The sequence below is a fragment of the Lolium rigidum genome, chromosome 3, assembly GCF_022539505.1.
Source record: "Lolium rigidum isolate FL_2022 chromosome 3, APGP_CSIRO_Lrig_0.1, whole genome shotgun sequence".
Classification (NCBI taxonomy): Eukaryota; Viridiplantae; Streptophyta; class Magnoliopsida; order Poales; family Poaceae; genus Lolium; species Lolium rigidum.
In genome coordinates, this window is record NC_061510.1 from 123,336,974 (window position 1) to 123,357,031 (window position 20,058).

Genomic DNA, 20,058 nt, shown 5'->3' on the forward strand with positions numbered 1-20,058 from the left:
TCAAGGGAGAAGAAAGGCTACATCCATGAGGGATCTTGTGGGTTTGGTTTGCTAGATTCTCTCCAACGGATATGAGTCCCCCAAGAACCTGCACTTGAGGATACATCACCGAGTCATCTTCTCGGTCCATTTTGGTTATTTCATTCCTCTTCATTATTTGTGGTTTTGTGTATGGCATCATATAGGAATTTTAGGATCACCTGTTTTATTCACACCTATCCCTAAAGCATGTGAAATTGAGTAAACTTAGTAGTAGTATCCCCTCTAGGAACCATCTTTTTTTTTAGACGGAAGGCTGGAAGTGAGCCCGGCTTTGAATTAACAAAGCCATCAACCGGCTAGGAGTTACACCATAAGTTACAACACACACGCGCAAAGCGCAAACCGAAACACAAAACAGAAGACAACATAAGTAACGTCAAGCCCGCCGGAACGCCAACTTGAACCATGAACAGGGAGCTTTGTCTTCTGCAGCACCGGAGCAATCACGGCCATGTCCGCACCAACAAACCTCCACCGCACCAAGACTACAATCCACGGCGAACTCAACGACGGGCCGACCACCTAGCAGAGCTTGAGGAGCCAAAGGAGGGGGGGGGGTCTTGCGGCGACGCCTCCAAGAAGGTGTATGGCGCTAGAGTGCGCCATCGTCACCGGCAAAGACAGAAGGTCCTGCAAAGTTTTCACCCAGACCCTAGAGCCACCACCCCTGGAGCTCGAGCTAGGTCCAGACCTGGAACACAAATCATCCCCTGGCATTGGGATAAGTACACCGGCAAGGGCTACGACCAGGCGCCGACCTAGCAAAGCCCCCCAAGGCGCTAGGGAGGACATCAGCTACCGCAGCAAGTCGTGTAAAAACAGCCAAGCCGACGTTGCGAGAGGGCTGCAACACCACCAAGAGGTCACAGGGTGATCCACAAGACACTACCAGAGAGGCATGCCCAAAGCGAGGCCCCCAAGGAGAGCAGATTGAGGCGGAGGGACGGAACCCATCACTTCGAACAGGAGAGACATCATCGGGACGCCTTCAACAAGGGGGCGACACCCGCAGGTGCCGCCGTCACCGACACAGGCCACTGCCATGTGCAGCTTTCGCTGAGGTCCAAAAACCCGATCAAAGTTCTAGACGCCATCGCGAGGGCGTAGAGCAGACAAAGCAGAAATTACTGCCGCGCCCCCAACCGAAGCCGCACTAAGCACTAGCCCCAACTAGACTCGAGCGCAAGGTGAACGCAGACTGGCTGGCAATGCCTGGCCAGACCCAGATCTAGACGTCGACGACGCTAGATCGGCGGCAACCCGATGACCCCACCATCCCCAGAGGGTCACCACGTGCGCGAGCGCGACCAAACTGGTCTAGGAACCATCTTTGATCCTTTAGTATTGTTACTACTCTTGGGTTTGTGGGTACCCTAGACGTTGGAGTTGCCATGTGGGCATCCAGCGCATGGATTTCCATTAGCGAATTTGTAAAGGTTCAAGGATCACCTCAAGATCTCCATAGTACAAGGGCTCTTGGTTTGAAGAGCTCAAGGGAGAAGAAGGTTAGATCTATGAGGGAGCATATGGGCTTGGCTTGCTACAACCTCTTCAATGGATATTAGAGTTCTCCCAAAGACTTGAACTTCTGGATACATATGGAGCCAATCTTCTTCGTCTACTTTGGTTTTTTTTGCTCCTTCTCTACTCGTTCTTATGTATTGCATCATACAAGCTTGTTCACCTAATTACATTCTAGGAGAAATCTATTTATCCAGCAATTTTTCCTAAAATAAAAAAATAGTAAAATTTGCAGTCCCCCATATTCACACCCTCTAGGAACCATCTTTGGTTAACTTCAATATATTGCATTTTGCCTCTTTGGAAAAATAAGTCTACAACATGGTACTCTTCAATAAACTTAGGTCATTTTACTCAAACACAATCAAAGAACTTTGTAGGATTTTCCATTATTTGATATTTTTCATATTCGTAAGATTAGAATTTTGAGAAACCGTTTTCAATGGGTTGCTTTGTATTTGACCCAAAGAAATTCTCATCAAGAGTTCAGTCTCGCGTAGTATAATAAGGAAAAGAAGAAAGTCCACTTCTAGTCCTTGAATTATAGTGGAAGTTCACTCTTTGTCCTAAAAAAATATTTCTAGTTTAACTTCAATATATTGCATTTGGCCTCTTTGGAAAAATAAGTCTACAACATGGTACTCTTCAATAAACTTAGGCCATTTTACTCAAACACAATCAAAGAACTTTGTAGGATTTTCCATTATTTGATTTTTTTCATATTCGTAAGATTAGAATTTTGAGAAACCGTTTTCAATGGGTTGCTTTGTATTTGACCCAAAGAAATTCCCATCAAGAGTTCAGTCATTATACTACGTTATCTAATTTTGTTGGTGTTTCGTCGCGTAGTATAATAAGGAAAAGAAGAAAGTCCACTTCTAGTCCTTGAATTATCGTGGAAGTTCACTCTTTGTCCTAAAAAGTATTTCTAGTTTAGAATGGAGCTTGAAATCCTAGAATGGTTCACTTTTTACCCCTTGTCGGTTGAGTTGAGAAAATCTCTAACGTGAAAAGAAGAAACAGTCAACCAACCGAATTGGTTTTGAACGAGACCAATCCGAAGCTAGCTGAGATGTCGAACCCAACATCTTAGTGGAAAAAGTTGAAGCCCTCATGTCCCTAAACAATTTTTTGTTTGATTTCTTTCTCTCCCAAATGAGTTGAAGCATCGTGTCATGAAGGCCTGCTTGCTTTTTCCTATAAGCATCATCCTGCCTCTTTGCCCTTGCACCATATCCTTGAGATTTTGCCACTCATGGCAGATATTTGCCTGGCTCAATCGGGATAAGGACTAAAAGTGAATGATTCTGAGAGTTTAAGGTTCATTTTGAAGTAAATGAAAGTTCTAGGACCAAAAGTGAATGATTCTGAGAGTTTAAGATTCATTTTGAAGTAAATGGAAGTTGTAGGACCAAAAGTGAACTTTCACTAAAATTTGAGGATCAAAGGTGGACTTTCTTCTAAGGAAATTATATTATTCTTTTGTTATGTTTCAATTATTGTAGCTATATACATATATATGATTTTTTATTGTATGGGCCAGTACCCACAAAAAAGTCTTTATTTTTTGATGTAAGGAGCTTCATTGATCGAATAGTGGGATTACAATCCTTATCAGGGATGCCTACTAAGAGCGGCGGTGTGAAATTGACCTTTTTAGCACAAATATGGGCAGCTTCATTAACAAGCCTCCCAACATACATAATTTAAAAACTAGAAAAAAAACGTAACTAAGGTCCTTTATGTCATGGCATATGCGGGCAATTTTACATCTGCCACCACAAGGTTCTTCCATCACATTGAGTTCTTTGTGTGCATCAGTTTTATTTTCTACTTGTTGATAGCTTCCATCCAACGCTAAACAGACTCCATCTCATAACACATGAGCTTCCATAAAAACTTGAGATTAGTTCATAAAATAAGTAGACATCATATAAGAAAAGAAATTCCACTTCGTTGTTTGTAGTAATTAAAAAAACATGGCATCTAAAACTCTTATATTACTCTTATTCTTGGGTCTTGAGAACCCATGGATAAAAGAGTCACTACATTTTCTTGACAGCATAGAGTGTGTTGTGTACATGGATTGGTGGTAGGAAAGAAAACCTAACACTTCGGCTCGAAAGTGTGTGTGCTCACTCTCACTCTCTATGTTTATTTTTTAAATTTTTATTCGAGGGCGGCTCTGAGAAGCCCTGACGACTGTCTTTGGAGAGTATGATTTCCAGCATTTGAATCGCACTCTAAATTTAACAAATTTTCCAAAAAAATGCAGACAATCCCCATATAATAAATCAGCCCGCACAACACCAGCACACTCTGCCAGTCACAAGCCGTGGAGTCGAACGCATGTCCTAGCGCGGCCTGCCCAATCGGGCTTTCCCATCCAAAAACCAACGGCCAGGATTCGTCGAATCCCTCCACCCCCAAATGCCTCTCCACCGCAACGGCGACTGAACCCAAATCACCACGGCACCACCACGCCACCGTCTTTGCCTTGCAGCAAAACCCCGCTGCGCCCGCCACTGCCTACAAATACTCCATTCCACCGGCTTGGCATCCAAGCCGAAGCCAAACCTCACGAGCGCCGCCCCGTCCGCGACCGCTGCGCGAACCCTAGCCGCCACTCCGGTAAGGCCCCGCCCCGCCGCCGCAGATTCGGGCCGGCTCCGGTGCTCCGACTCGCGCTGCTCCGATCGCCATTAACTCCTGGGGTTTTAGGGTGCCCCTGATTTGGCTGTTGCTTCCGCGGTGCAGGGGGGCGCTGCGCTGTACGCTTCCGACCAAGAGGGCGGAGGGCGCTGAGGACGCGGCGGCGAAGAAGGCGCGGGTTGAGGAATCGGCGGCGGGCGGAGGCAGAGCCGGCGGCGATGGTTGCCGGGGGCGGCGCCAGCAACGGGAACGGGGTGGCGGAGATCGATGAGGACCTCCACAGCAGGCAGCTCGCCGTGTACGGCAGGGAGGCCATGCGGCTGCTCTTCGCCTCCAACGTGCTCGTCTCCGGCCTCAACGGGCTTGGGGCTGAGACCGGTGCGTGCCCCCTCTTCCGTTTCTGATTTTTAGTGCCTGTTGCTTGATCTACAGCATTTGCTGTTGCAATGTTGGTACTGTCGTTAGGTTACTGCTGCATTCCGTTTTGCTGCTATCAAATATTTGTTGCTAGTAATTTTGAATCTGTGATTACTTCGCTTTACCCCATCTATTGTGCAATTCGGTTGTGCAGACGAGCTGAGTTACTGGATTCGTAAATAAGTTTTATATAGTTAGGCTATGTCTAATTTGTTCAAACAAGGCAACAGAGTGAAAGCCTTAAATTGCTGACTTGTGCTGCTACCATCATCAGATTGTTTACTGCATCGTGAGATTTAGTCATACTACTTTTCTGTGTACACTTCTGAATGCTTGTGTTTATTGAGAGTACTACACAAGGCTGGCTACATTTATTCACTACTTGTCGATTGTTTTGCGATCCTGCTTCATTGTTTACATCGGTAGCTGTTTGTAATTGCCACTAGAATTTTTTTTTTTTTTTTGAGAAAATAGTACAGATAGATGATTGCGCTACACGTTTTGCAAACCCAGGTAACACTCGGACTGCTGGTTGCTTTAGTGAAACTGTTCAATCAATGTACTAGCCTATGGAGCTTCAGTCACTAGTTCTGACTTATCCTTTGATTGACATTATGGAAATCAGATTTATGTGTTAAAATGTTCTACCCCAACGTTGCAAGTCCTTTTAGAGGGGAGTGAGTACCCATCCATTCCGAGGAATCAAACCTGAGCTGTCCGAGGGGCACGCCCTGCATCAAACAACCTAGCTATGCTATGCAGCACTAGCAGCAAGATAAACCAATCTAGGTAGCCTGGTTAGGTTTGGTTTGATAGGCAGTAATTGCTCCCCCTGTTTTTTTTTGCTATATCTGTTGATTCTATTGGAGATTTTTGTTTCCCACTGGCTATACATCGATGAAACTGAAATTTATCACAGGCCTACAAAATTAAAACCTGTGGCAGAACTTAGTACTGAATTTGTGGGTTGTAAATTTGGTATAAGTTCAGCTAGACAACAGTTACTCCACAATCAGATAAGCATCCTGAGTTTGTAGAGGAACATAGAGAAATGTAAATCATGTGGACCTTTTCTGCCTTTGTTATGCAGATTTAGTCATACTACTTTTCTGTGTACACTTCTGATGGCTTGTGTTTATTGAGATTACTACACAAGGCTGGCTACATTTATTCACTACTTGTTGATTGTTTTGCGATCCTGCTTCATGTTTACATCGGTAGCTGTTTGTAATTGCCACTAGATTTTTTTTTTTTTTTTGAGAAAATAGTGCAGAGTTAAACTGTTCAATGTACTAGCCTATGGAGCTTCAGTCACTAGTTCTGACTTATCCTTTGATTGACATTATGGAAATCAGGTTGATGTGTTCAAATGGTATACCCTGACATGTTCTTGTCTGAAATTTTTAGGCAAAGTTGCAAGTCCTTTTAGAGGGGAGTGAGTACCTATCCATTCCGGGGAATCAAACCTGAGCTGCCCGTGGGGCATGCCCTGCATCAAACAACCTAGCTATGATATGCAGCACTAGCAACAAGATAAACCAATCTGAGTAGCCTGGTTAGGTTTGGTTTAATAGGCAGTAATTGCTCCCTCCGTTTTTTTCTCTAATATCTGTTGATTCTATTGGAGATTTTTGTTTCCCAGTGCTGCTACCATCATCAGATTGTTTGCTGCATTCTGAGTTTGTAGCGGAACATAGAGAAATGTAAATCATGTGGACATTTTCTGCTTTTGTATGCAGATTTAGTCACTACTTGTTGATTGTTTTGGGATCTCGCTTCATGTTTACATCCATAGCTGTTTGTAATTACTAGAATGTTTTTGAGAAAATAGAACAGATAGATGATTGCTCTACACGTTTTGCAAACCCAGGTAAAAGTCGGACTGCTGGCTGCTTTAGTGAAACTGTTCAATGTACTAGCCTATGGAGCTTCAGTCACTAGCTCTGACTTATCCTTTGATTGACATTATGGAAATCAGATTTTATGTGTTAAAATGTTCTACCCCGACATGTTCTTGTCTGAAATATTTAGGCAACGTTGCAAGTCCTTTTAGAGGGGGTTGAGTACCCATCCATTCCTAGGAATCAAACCTGAGCTGTCCGAGGGGCACCCCCTGTATCAAACAACCTAGCTATGCTATGTAGCACTAGCAGCAAGATAAAGCAATCTAGGTAGCCTGGTTAGGTTTGGTTTGATAGGCAGTAATTGCTTCCTCTGTTTTTTTTTGCTATATCTGTTGGTTCTATTGGAGATTTTTGTTTCCCACTGGCTATACATCGATGAAACTGAAATTTATCACAGGCCTACAAAATTAAAAGTTGCGGCAGAACTTAGTACCGAATTTGTGGGTTGTAAATTTGGTACAAGTTCAGCTAGACAACAGTTACTCCACAATCATATAGGCACTCCAGGATCTTCATCTTTTGCAAAAAGAATCTATTGATATGAATAGCCGGCAGATGCTTCTGTCTCTCCCCCAACAGAAGTATTTAAAGGCGCAGCAAGCGCTTTATCCTAAAAAATAAGCCCCTGGGAAAAGAAGTGTGTAGTTATTATACCGAATCAGTGAAATAAGTGGATTGTAACTGTGCATATATCCTATTGCATCATTCACTTATTGCTATTTGTATGGTATTATCATTCTCCAATCATCCTATGTGTGTATTTGTATTACATGATTTTTGAAACTAATATATTTCTTCTATGCAGCAAAGAATCTTGCTCTGGCGGGTGTTAAATCTGTCACCCTACATGATGTAGAAAATGTGGAAATGTGGGACCTATCAGGCAATTTCTTCCTATCTGAGGATGATATTGGGAAGAACAGGGCTGTTGCTTGCGTTGCAAAAATGCAAGAACTTAACAACGCTGTTCTTATATCTGCTCTAACAGAAGAACTGAGTAATGAACACCTTTCGAAGTTCCAGGTTTGTTAACTGTATTTTGTGTTAAATTCTGTTACTTGCTAGTTACCACCATTCTTAATAGTAGTAGTAAACATCAAGGTTGATAAAATAACTTCATTTTTTTTATCCGTGTGTGAGATAAGTGGAATGATATTATAAGTCGGTCGTCGGAGTTAATTTCTGGTTTGGGTGGTAATATGTATATTCACGCTGATGTTTGGCATTATCTTTATTGACGTCAATATGCTAACAAGTAATTATTCCTCCTAATTCAAGTGTGCTTACTCTTATAGTGAAAATTCCATTTCTTTCATATATTACCCAGTAGAATTCCCTTTTTTCACTATATGTGCCATGGCTGATATATGAATAATCTATAGATGTAGTGTAGTTGCCTGATCTCGTCAAGTGACCTGAATGTGAGTTGTCCAGCTAGTGAGCTTTTATACCTGAAACTAATGTGAATAACTGAAGCTACATAGTTGGTCACCATCACACACTATTTAGTTGATAACAGTGCTGAATGTGTTGTTGTAGTGTTCTTGTGTCTTTTGATAAACATCTTCTCCCTGTGTATATGCTGATCATATATCTTACAGGCTGTTGTTTTCACCAACTTAACTCTAGACAAGTCAGTTGAATTTGATGATTATTGTCGTAGCCAGCAGCCTCCAATCGCCTTCATCAAAGCAGAAGTCTGTGGTCTTTTTGGTAGCGTATTTTGTGACTTCGGGCCTGAGTTCACTGTGCTTGATGTTGATGGTGAAGAACCCCGGACTGGTATAATTGCATCCATCAGCAATGGCAATCCTGCAACGGTTTTCTGTATTGATGATGAGCGCCTTGAATTCAAAGAAGGTGATCTTGTTGTTTTCAAGGAGGTCAATGGGATGACAGAACTGAATGATGGCAAGCCCAGAAAGATACTAGATGCAGGGCTATCTTATTTTCACATTGAGGAGGATACACGTAACTTTGGCATTTATGCAAAAGGTGGGATTGCTACCCAGGTGAAAGAATCAACAATCTTAGAGTTCAGGAGTCTGAGAGAATGTATAAAAGAACCAGGCAATTTCCTTTTTGGTGATTTCACAAAATACCAGCATCCTCCGCTGCTTCACTTCGCATTTCTAGCCTTGGATAAGTTCAGGGAGAAGTTTGGGCGCTTCCCTGTTGCTGGTTCTGACCAGGATGCTCGAAGATTTGTGGAGTTCACTGCTTCTGTTAATGAGGCCACAATTGATTATAAGATGGATAGACTTGATGAGAAGTTGCTGCGAAATTTTGCAAGTGGTTCTAGAGCTGTCCTGAATCCAATGGCTGCAATATTTGGTGGTATTGTTGGTCAAGAAGTTGTGAAGGCTTGTTCTGGGAAATTTCGCCCTCAGTACCAGGTGCGTGTCATGAACTGTAAAAAAATATGTATGGTTATGATAATCTGCTGGTTTCTGTCTGATTTTTCTTCTATTTTTTTTTTTTTGCTAGTTCTTCTATTTTGACTCGCTAGAATCTCTGCCAACCTATGCATTGGACCATAAAGACTTGAAGCAATTGAATAGCCGTTACGATGCTCAGATATCTGTTTTTGGTTCTAAGCTTCAGAAGAAGATGCGAGACACTAATGTTTTTGTTGTCGGATCTGGTGCTCTTGGATGTGAGTTCTTGAAGAACCTTGCTTTAATGGGGGTATCTTGTGGCCGTAAAGGAAAGCTAACTATAACAGATGATGATGTCATTGAGAAAAGCAACTTGAGCCAGCAATTTCTGTTTCGTGATTGGAACATTGGACAGGGAAAATCTACAGTAGCTGCTACGGCTGCTAGTGCTATCAACTCCAGCCTGCATATTGATGCTCTTCAGAATCGTGCATGTCCAGAGACTGAACATGTGTTCCATGATGCGTTCTGGGAGGGCCTTGATGTTGTCATAAATGCACTTGATAATGTTAATGCTAGGTTGTACATGGACATGCGATGCCTATACTTCCAGAAACCACTCTTGGAATCTGGAACCTTGGGTCCGAAATGTAATACACAGATGGTGATTCCTCACCTTAGTGAAAACTATGGAGCTTCACGGGATCCTCCTGAGAAACAGGCACCAATGTGCACAGTCCATTCTTTTCCACACAATATTGACCATTGTCTAACATGGGCTCGCTCAGAGTTTGAGGGTCTGCTAGAAAAAACTCCAAATGAAGTGAACTCATTTATTTCCAATCCTGCTGAATATGCTGCTGCTATGAGGAAGGCAGGTGATGCTCAAGCCAGGGAATTGCTCGAGCGTGTGCGTGAATGCCTTGATAAGGAGCGATGTGATAAATTTGAAGATTGTGTAGCTTGGGCAAGACTGAAGTATGATTTATCTCTTCCACATATCCCTTTTGATTGAATTTAACAATTTCTTGTTGATTTTCTATAACTTTATTTTCATGTTAGCTATTTCTAGTTAAATGGTTCCACTTGGATTATATTGTCCAACAAATTGGACAGTATTTTGTGTGCTCCAGATACCATGTAATAACATCTCTTCTTCGTTTGCCAGGTTTGAAGATTACTTCTCTAATCGTGTGAAACAGCTAACATTCACATTTCCTGAAGATACTGTCATTAGTACTGGTGCTCCTTTCTGGTCTGCCCCTAAGCGTTTCCCTCGCCCGGTGCAATTTTCAACTGTTGATTCATCTCACATTCAATTCATACTGGCTGCTTCCATATTGAGGCCTTGTTTACTTCTAGTGTATTTCCATCCCCTAGGGGTTTGGGGATAAGAGGGGATTTGGTGAAAACCCTCCTTTCACCCAATCCCCATTTTTCCCCTAATTTCCCCTCATTTCCCCACACCCTCCCCCACAGCCTCTAGTTACTTTGATTTTGGGGATGGGAGGGGATGGAAGAGGATTGAGATCTAGTGATAAAAAAATAGAAACTTTACACCCGCAAGATGATTCTGGACAAAGTCACTCAAATAAAAATCATATCTTTGCAATAAATATACAAGAATGTTTATGAAACGTTACATGGTAATAAAAAAACAAAACAACGGATCATCAGTTCGATCTCATGGAATATTCTATTCGGTGGCAAAAAAAAATTTATGCTGCTCTCAAATGCCAGTTCTAAAAGCAGTTGGTGGGATCATTCGTTGTTCATATCCTTCCAAATGTTTTCATCAAGATCAACCTGTTATATAAGAGACAATACATAAAAGTTAGGAGCTCCTTCATTCTATACTTCAGCTGGAAATTAAAGGAGTACTACAGTTGGTAATCATGCAATGCAAGCTCGGCTCACAAGAGAAATACCAAGATATTATTGTTTGAAAATAAATAAAGTAAAACACAAAGCCCACCAGGACACTATACAGGAAGCAACCGATCTTAATCCTGATGCACTCCCGATGCAGATCCTACGGAAGCATGCATGGTCCTTATGCAGAAACAAGGTTTTGCTATGCATTCCAGCAAATAGTGAAAAAAGCGTTATCAGGTAGGAGTTCTCACATTCAGTACTTCAGTACTAAGATAATCAAGCAAGCATTGCGTCACCTAACAGAAAGCAGGGCGGACAAGCACTAAGCTAGCACAAAACGGTATCCGCTCAATTCACAACAATAGGAGCAAGAACAAAGCATGGAAATGGGTGCCAACAACACTACCAAAGTTGTTTTTTCAGAGTATCATGATAATTTGTATTCTTCACCTTAGATGTAACTATAGTTATTCACTATGATAATTACTAACAGTTCAAGGACAAGAACACCGAGATAGCATGCTAGCAAAAACTTTCAAAATCTTAATAACATCAACCATGCTTTCAAAATCTTATTTATACAGCAAAAACTTTGAGCATTATGCCTAGTTACCGTGTTCTAAAGTATATCTGAAAGAGAATGACTGACAGATACTTTTTTTGGTAGCAGAATGCATATAGGAAATTCAGTTTTAAAAAGACAGAGGCAGTACGCTGTAGACATACTGAGAGCAAAGGCAACCACAACACTGCCTGACTTCACTAGAATGTAACGGGAACTAATGCTAGCTCTCTATAAAGTCTCACTAATCCTGTTTCTAACCTAGTGCTCTTTCTGTAACTTTTTTCTTCAATGAAATTGCAATATTCCCATGCTGATGTTTCTCAATCGTGATATTATCAAAGGGAGATCATTTAACAGATAATACCTGCATACGTGTCACAAGAACCCATATTGGAATTGTAAGAAGAACATTGATCAATACCTCATGCAATTTAGTATTTTTATTGGCAGGGATGCTTCAGTTTGACCAATGAAACTAAAGATAGCTGCCAAGAACTGAAACAAGATGAACCAACATTTATGATTAATTTAAAGGTGGATAATCCAAACAGATATGACATGGATGAAAGGACTGGCGTGCTGGTAATGGAACTAGATGACTGCAATAGTTGGGGAGACAGAACCGTGCACTACTTGGATGGCACATCGGATGAACAATGTATGCATCCAAATTTATCCTCTGCATTTTTCTTTCTAATTGGTCCTGTGCAACTAATGGACATATAACATAAGTCTGAACCTTTTCTTGAAGCATGAGCAGTATGTTCATCAAAATCATGTCTTAATAGGATAACGGTTTTTTTTTAAGTTTTTGGAGCTTGAAGTGTGAGCCTAACTGAAAGAAGCCAGGGGCTACTGGTTCAAGAAAACATTGTGCATGCTTAATGGTAACAAAAGTCTATCAGTTTGTGCATTGCCCTCTTGCAAAACTATAGCCGCAGCAGCTCGAAGCATTCACAAATCAAAAACTCCATTCAGAAATTGCTTAACAGAGGCTAGGCATCATACAAAAATGGTCAAGCATTAACAGAGCTAGGCATCATAACTTTGTATGCATCAGCATATCAGCTTAGTACAAAGTAATTAACAGCTTCACCATGTATGCATCAGCATATCAGCTTAGTACAAAGTAATTAACAGCTTCACTATGTATGCATCAGCATATCAAAAGGTGAATCATAGTATGATCGAAAACAGAAAGGATTAAGAAAATATGGCTATGGATAAAGTTGAACACACACACACACACACACACACACACACACCGGTCTCAATATTTGAGCAGCGAATTTATTCACAAAACACACTCCTCTCGATTATTTTTCAAATGGTGTATTGAAAAGGGAACAACACATATCCAAGTTTTTACGGAAGAATCAACTCAGAGAGCAACACCAGTAAGAACAGAACCCCCTGGCCCAAATCAAGCAAGAAACCACCGCAAGCATGAAGCCAAACCCCTGCTCCTCTAGCACAGGCAGCACCGACGCAGGAGCAGCCACCGCACAATCAGTACCAGGCGCGTCCATCGCAGATGTTGTACCTACCTGCGCCCGCACCCCATGGCCGTCGGAGCCGCGAGCTCCCGGAGGTCCGTCGCGGACGGCGGCGACACCAAGAACCCTAGGGAGGAGGGGAAAAGGGGAGGAGGCGCGAGGACTCACCGGGGACCAGTCGCCGGAGGAGGATCTCGTCGGCGCCGTCTTGTTCTGCTAGTTCTTTCCCCGCCGCCGCCGCCGCCGTCGCCTTCCTCGCTGCCGTCGCCGCCGTTGCGTCGCCGCCGTCTCTCGTTCCCCTTTTCTTCACGACCGAATACACGGGGTCGACCTCGTGGATGAGAATACCGGAGTGTGCAGCTTACCGGATCGGGAAGATCTGGGATGGGCCGGGATGTTACACAAAAAAACCAGAGAAGTAAACGGCCCATCGGGTAACTTTCGGGATTCGGTCGTGGGCCGGTATTTTACCCTCCCAAAGCCAAAAATACCAGACAAGTAAACAAGGCCTGAGAGCGGTATCTTTTGGGATAGCTGTACCTGACTGGGCGAAGAACAGGGATAGTCTGGCTGATGCAGTAAGTAAGGTTGCAGTGCCTGAATTTGAGCCAAAGAGTGGGGTTAAGATTGAAACAGATGAGAAGGCAACTAACCTCTCCAGTGCCTCCGTTGATGATGGTGCTAATATCGAAGATCTTCTAACTAAGCTGGAAGCATGTGCCAAGAAACTGCCTTCAGGATTCCAAATGAAACCTATTCAGTTTGAGAAGGTAAGCCTCTTCTTAACTACATAGTTCTGATGTGCTAAGGATAAGACACTCTTTTATTCTCCACCCTGGCTTTTTGAAAACATCCTTATTTGTTCACACTAGAAAGCAAACCTGCATACATCACTAATGCACAGTTCCAGATTTTGTAAGCAAAAGTATCAACAGGGACTGTCACTCAGCCCCATTTTGTTCTGCTATGGATTGAGCTATAGAACATGTAGAGTAGTAATCTACTCTCCATTTATGCCCAGACACATTAAGAATAAGTACTCCCTCTGTCCTAAAATAAGCTGCTCAACTTTTTCTAGGTACAGAGTAACTTTTCTTTGCTATGTATTCTTAACAACTTTCTTCGTTGTTCCTGGTATGAGGAACGGTTCCACATCTGCATGAGGCATGCAATTATAGCTTATATAGGAATTTGCTAAAATTTCCATTTCTCAAGAAATCCTCTGCCATACCACTTAGAAGAACTGGAATAATTGAGTATTTATGGCTGACATTCTTTCTTAGATTAGTTCTGATTACTCATCATACATTCTTTCGCAGGACGATGATACAAATTTCCATGTGGACTTGATTGCTGGTCTTGCAAATATGCGTGCGAGGAACTACGGTATTCCAGAGGTAGACAAGCTGAAGGCAAAGTTCATTGCAGGAAGAATCATTCCAGCTATCGCAACTACGACAGCTATGGCCACAGGCTTTGTGTGCCTTGAGCTTTACAAGGTTCTGGCAGGTGGCCACCGACTTGAAGACTACCGCAATACGTACGCCAACCTGGCAATACCAATGTTCTTAATGTGTGAACCTGGTGAGGCCAAGGTGATGAAGCATCAAGACATGAGATGGACAGTGTGGGACAGATGGTCTATCAAAGGCAACATCACTGTGGCAGAGCTCCTAAAATGGTTAAGTGACAAGGGCCTGAATGCTTACAGCGTCTCCTGTGGCACATCCTTGCTGTACAACACCATGTTCCCTAGGCACCAGGATCGACTAAACAGGAAGTTGGTGGATCTCGCCCAGGAGGTGGGTAAGGTAGATGTTCCAGCATACAGGAAGCACCTTGATGTTGTCGTGGCTTGCGAGGATAAGAACGGGAACGACGTTGACATTCCTCTTATCTCCATTTACTTCCGATAGGTGCAGACATTCTGCTGTGAAAAATATACAATGAGTGCACAAAGAGTTCCTGTGGAAAGATGTTCGAAACATTCCTAAAATCTGCTTAGTCGGTTCGCTCTTTCTATATACACCAGTAGACTAGTGATCTCAGCTGGTGTTGGTTACTTGGTGTACAGAGGTTTCGTGTGGGTGTTTCCACTCTGTTGTTGCATGCCAAGTATTTGCAGGTGTGCGATGCTGTACGAATTGATGTATTGAGGAACGTATCATACCTTTGTTATCCACATGGTAGCATTGGATTTGGGATTGCTTGAAGGTTGGTTTCAGCTTACGTCCATGGTCGTTTACCATGTCATTGTAAGTTGTAACCATTGTTTACTTCCTCACCCCACTGCAATCTTCAATTTCGTTTCACATGGTTCAGCTTGCTAGTTATTCCGTTATGCATCATTCTTGGCAACACTCATTAACCCTGGAGTTCAGGTGCCATTTCTTGTCGTTGTGCATAGGTTATGTTACATTGTTCAGCTAGCATGAGTGCTAAAATCCTGCACTTATTCTGTCGACATGGAGATGTATGTGACCGGCAGCAGGCATGGAGCGGCTAAACCCAACACACCAGACACCACCACCATCCTGATCACGTCCGGCACATCACACATGCATTGTGGTAGCCGAGGAAATGAGTGCAACCTACGGTTTGCTTGCGTCTCACTCGATGCAAGAGCAATCATCATACGCACGCAGGCACATATTACATGATATACATGGCCCGTGTCTTGGACTCCAAGTCAGCAAGAGGTTGTTGCTCATGATAAATTTTGCTTAACGCGAAGCAGCACCTAGTTTATGCACAACTGATCATTGCCTCCAGTATCTGTGCACGATCGTTCGTACAGGTACAATACAGCAAGCCTCCCCAGCTAAACAAACAGATGGGCGAATTTTTCTCCGGCGGCGTAATTAAACTAAGCTAAGATGATACTCAAGGACTGTACTTGAGACTCATTGGTCAATAAGGGCATCTCCAACGGGGCGACCCATCCCGCGCCCGCGCGTCCGGATGGGTCCAGCCGGACAAAAACCCGGCCCAACGCGGGGACGCACCGCAAAAGCGGACGGCCGCGGCGTCCGGAACGACGCAAACCCGGCCCAAATCTGGGCCGGGTTTGCGTGGCCGCGGATGGCACGCGGCGTCCTCGCGTGTCCGCCCTGTCCGCGTGGCTGGCCCACCTGTCGGTGCCCCGGTCCTATTAAATGTGGGCTGGGGAAGGGGACTGTCCCTATCCAGGTCCCCACTTTCCACTCCGGCCGCACGCGCGAGCTCGAAGCTTCCGCGCCGCCATGGCCCCGAAGCGCGAGTTCTCGCCATCCGCCAACGACCACGAGGCCGGCAGCGGCCGGCCGGCCGCGCCGGCGCGCCGTTCGCCATGGGGCCGCCGGCGACGCCGGGACGCGACCGGATCTACGTCACCGTAGCGGTGGCGCGGATGTTCGGGACGCCGGCGTCCCAATGCCGTGGGGGACGTGCACCTCCCCACGGCCGGCACCCGAGCCCGGATCGGGTTCCGGTGCCGCCCATCCCGGCGTCGGCCGCGCCCGCTACGCCGAGATCCGGAGGCGCCGCGCTCGAGCGCCGGCGGACCTCCGGCAGGACCCCGCGACGGCGACGCAAGTCCCAACCGGGACTTGTGGTTCGAGGTGGAGCACGGCTGCGCGGCGGCGCACGTGCTTCACATCCGCGACGGCGCGGCCTCGCGCGCCGCGCCGTGCACGGCCGCTGGGCGGGCCGGCCGCCGCCCCGGCGGCCTCTACATCAACGAGCCCGCGCCCCGGCCCCGGCCCCGCCGCAGCCGCAGCCGCAGCCCCGGGAGGAGGAGAACGACCCGGAGCCGCGGGCGGCGCTCGCGGCGGTCCCGCGAGCAGCGAGGACCTCGACGAGCCGGCCAAATGGCCGCTCCTCGCCGAGACGCCGCGCACCTCCGCGCTCGGAGGAGGCGGCCGAGAAGGCCCAGGAGGACGCCCGGGCGGACGCGTGGGCCTTCCTCGAGCCGGCGCGCCGTCGGGAGGAGGCTACGCGTCGGGCGGCGCTCCGGGAGGAGGAGCGCCGGGCCGCGCGCCCGTCACGCAGGGCGGAGGAGCGGCCCGACGCGGGAGTCCGCGCGGAGGGCACGGCTGCGCAGGCCGGCGAGCCCGCCGAACGCGCACTCCGCCCGGGGAAGGGCGCAGATGGGACCCCCGGCCGGAGTCCCCGGTGCCCTCCGGCGTGTCGAGCCGAACGGCAGCTGTCGCCGTCGGGCGGCGTCGTGCGTCATCGACGCCGGACGATGACGAGTACTACCGGGGTAGTGCCGCCGCGGCCATCGCGTGCTCGCAAACCCCGGCTAGGGTTTGCTTTTTTAGTTTAAAGCCATATATGGCTTTCTTTTGTGTAAAATTTGCCCAAAATAGGGCTAAGTTTAATGACCAACTAGTTTAAATTTATGTTTTGTTCTTTTCCTTTTTTATTTTCATTTCTGTTTTATTTTATTACCAATGCGCTGCGTCCGCGCGTTGGGCGCAGCGTGCGACCCAAACGGACACGCGGACGCGGGCCGCTGTCCGGGTGTCCGTTCGGCCACGCAAACGGTCCAAAACGGACGGCCCAGCGCGTCCGTTTGGGTCGCGCGGTTGGAGATGCCCTAAGATGAAGAAGTCATATATGCACAGACCGGATTACTACTCCTTCCGTTTCATAATTCTTGTCATGATTTTAGTTTAAAACCACGACAAAAATTATGGAACAGAGGGAGAGTAGCTACTACTAGTTTGCGGTAGTGGGAAGCAGCGGGTGATCGTGATCGGGTCGTGCTTATATAACTAGCTGCAATAATAAAGGGGGAGCATATGATACAGTTCCCTGTCCCTTACAAGATCTACAATTATAATAATATCCAGGTGTTAAGAATCTGAGATTGTTACCCATTTTCTTCTTCTAAAATCAGCTCATGGGCGGTGGCCAGTGGCCACAATCAAGCAGATCTTTTACTTTGAGGCGGTACGTGCAGGGCACAATCAAGAAGCTCAACGAGGCAGAGGGCTCCTGAATGGCTGGAAACGCTGTGAACGTACGGCCGTGCCCGTGCGTCCCTATCACCGTCGCTTTTGTTGTCGCTGCACCTCCCAAAAACATAACACGACCGCCAACGGCATAGACGACGACGACTGAAAGCTGTTGGATAATTTAGCTTGTGGTGCAGTGCAAAAGCACTAAATTAAGCTAGCTGTTGGATAACACCCTAGATCTCTTGTGTGTGCACTCGGGTATTGTGGCCAAACACTACTTTGCGGTGCGGTGCAGCAAAAACAACTTGCCCATAACTTTTTCGCTCTATATTTCTGTATGTGGAAGTAGTGTTTCAGCTCATGGTAACCGTCTTTTATTTTGAAATGCATTTTAGACATATGTTGAAATTTTAAAAAAATTAAAAACAAAAAATTCACACATACATGTTCACCTGCCACGCATCCACAAAATAGATTCATGGAAAATTGACTTGTCATGTGGCGTGTGTAAAAAAATAAGATAAAATTCGGTGCTAAAAATAAGGTTTTTCACATATATTTTTCTCTTTTTTACATAGACCACAAAAATATCAATTTTTTCGCGAAACTTGACGAACGCACATATATTGTGGAGATATACATGTAGAATTTATTGTCATTTTTTTTGAAAATTCAAAATATGTACTTTTTTGGTAGAGGGAGCATATGCACCCGTGAGGCGAATTGAATTTTTATATATTTTGGTTAATCTTTATAAAGTTCCACTTTATACCTACATAGTATATGTCAAGCTTTATGCACTATTTTGACAATACAAACAGAAGTTCGAACTGATGGATAGGAGTAGTGCAATTCAGACGTACACTTTAACATCCTCACTCATGTGTGAGACGGGAAGACAAGTCAACACATGTAGATACTCAGAGGTAACAATTTTAGGATAAACTGTGAAAACCAGAACTTGAACTTGAAACTTTTGATTTTGATACCACGTTTAAGGCTTTAAGCAACAGGCTAACGCAGCCAAAAATCCGAAGTAATAGAAATAGCTAGCGGAATCCATTTATACGCTTCAATAATACTCCGTATATTGTTAGAGCATCTCCAGTCGCGTCCCTCAAAAAGCGTCCGGCACAAATGATTTGGGGGACGTTTAGGACCGCGCCGGACAAAAAGAGACTAAAAATCTGTACAAAAAAGAGACCCTTTCCAGCTGGAATGCGTTTTTCTCCATTTCTTGTCTGCCGTCCCCCAAACGTCATTTGGGGGACGCGACTGGAGATGCTCTTAGCTAGCATTTGTAGGTGTTGGATCGGACCGGCGATGCATGGCAACATCCAGTGATTTGCCCGGGCTCGTTTGTTTATCACGAACCGATGGTTGACCGTGAATTTTGTTTCTACCCAGATCTTTAAGTAGAACCGGTAGTGTGGTTAGTGGTTACTGATCGTAGTCTAGCCGGTGGGGTGTCTCGAGCTTTTGTTTATTTCGGGGATTTATGGCGATAGGGGCGTGACGATTCTCCTTTCACGTGATGGGCTACTACATGGGTTTCATGGCACCGTGCATGTGCATCTCAGCGTGGAAAGCAAGAATGACCAGACGTGAGATCGAGGAGTAGTAGTAGGGTGGTCATGTAGGATGGGAGACATATAAAGGTGGTGTCGAGGAAAACTTTTGGGTGTTGGGGATGGGCAAATGTTGTCACTATTTTCAGTTATTTCGAAAAAGAACATGTTTTACGAATTACGACTTACATCACATCAGGTCTAAGTTCTAAAATTTCGTAAGAGCTAAGAAAAAAAAACAAAAGATTTAGAATCTAAAAGCTACTTCCTCATTTTAAAATTGCATCAAACGACGTATTATTATTGCATGGATAAGTTTTAAATCAACATCTATGTGGAATACTTTATTGGTACAACTGTAAAATATTCCACATAGATATGGGGGTATTGCTTCTGAATTTGTATAGTTCAGTTTTGTGGGGTCATTTGATCTTTTTTCCGGAATTCCGGTCTTGCACAATATTTGCATTTCTTGAAAGTGGCAAAGTAGATGAAATAAGAACCATTGTCACAAATCTCAGAGCAGCCCATTAAGGGAGAATCCAGCAGTGTTACATGCTGGCTAGACATATCCAACTATTTACTACCGTTGTTTGTAAATATTTTCATAACATCAGAATTTTACAAAAATATCTTAACAAATATGCAAATTTTTATTAGCACATGGTGTTGAAAAAAGGTAAACATTTATATTGGT

The 20,058-nt window shown here is 44.8% G+C and overlaps 1 protein-coding gene and 1 long non-coding RNA gene across 2 annotated transcripts; one reads left to right on the top strand and one right to left on the bottom strand.

The window, feature by feature from the left end:
- Positions 1-4,433: 4,433 nt before the first annotated feature.
- Positions 4,434-15,066, top strand: LOC124702257 (ubiquitin-activating enzyme E1 3-like). Its single transcript, XM_047234384.1, has 7 exons — positions 4,434-4,593; positions 7,342-7,559; positions 8,138-8,932; positions 9,024-9,892; positions 10,083-10,259; positions 13,365-13,620; positions 14,170-15,066. Exons 1-7 carry the CDS (start codon positions 4,434-4,436, stop codon positions 14,764-14,766), a joined length of 3,072 nt encoding a protein of 1,023 aa, XP_047090340.1. The 3' UTR covers positions 14,767-15,066.
- LOC124702258 lies at positions 10,502-11,772 on the bottom strand. The gene is made up of 2 exons (XR_007002400.1): positions 11,719-11,772; positions 10,502-10,720 (listed from the first exon to the last, which is right to left on the bottom strand). It is a non-coding gene; the product is annotated as an uncharacterized LOC124702258 (long non-coding RNA).
- Positions 15,067-20,058: the final 4,992 nt, after the last annotated feature.

What these genes read in the sequence shown, in the direction of transcription:
- LOC124702257 (XM_047234384.1), top strand. Translation starts at nt 4,434, where the DNA reads ATGGTTGCCGGGGGCGGCGCCAGCAACGGGAACGGGGTGGCGGAGATC. An exon ending in AATTTCGCCCTCAGTACCAG is followed by an intron (nt 8,933 to 9,023) that starts GTGCGTGTCATG and finishes TTTTTTTGCTAG; the next exon opens with TTCTTCTATTTTGACTCGCT. An exon ending in CTGGCTGCTTCCATATTGAG is followed by an intron (nt 10,260 to 13,364) that starts GCCTTGTTTACT and finishes ACAAGGCCTGAG; the next exon opens with AGCGGTATCTTTTGGGATAG.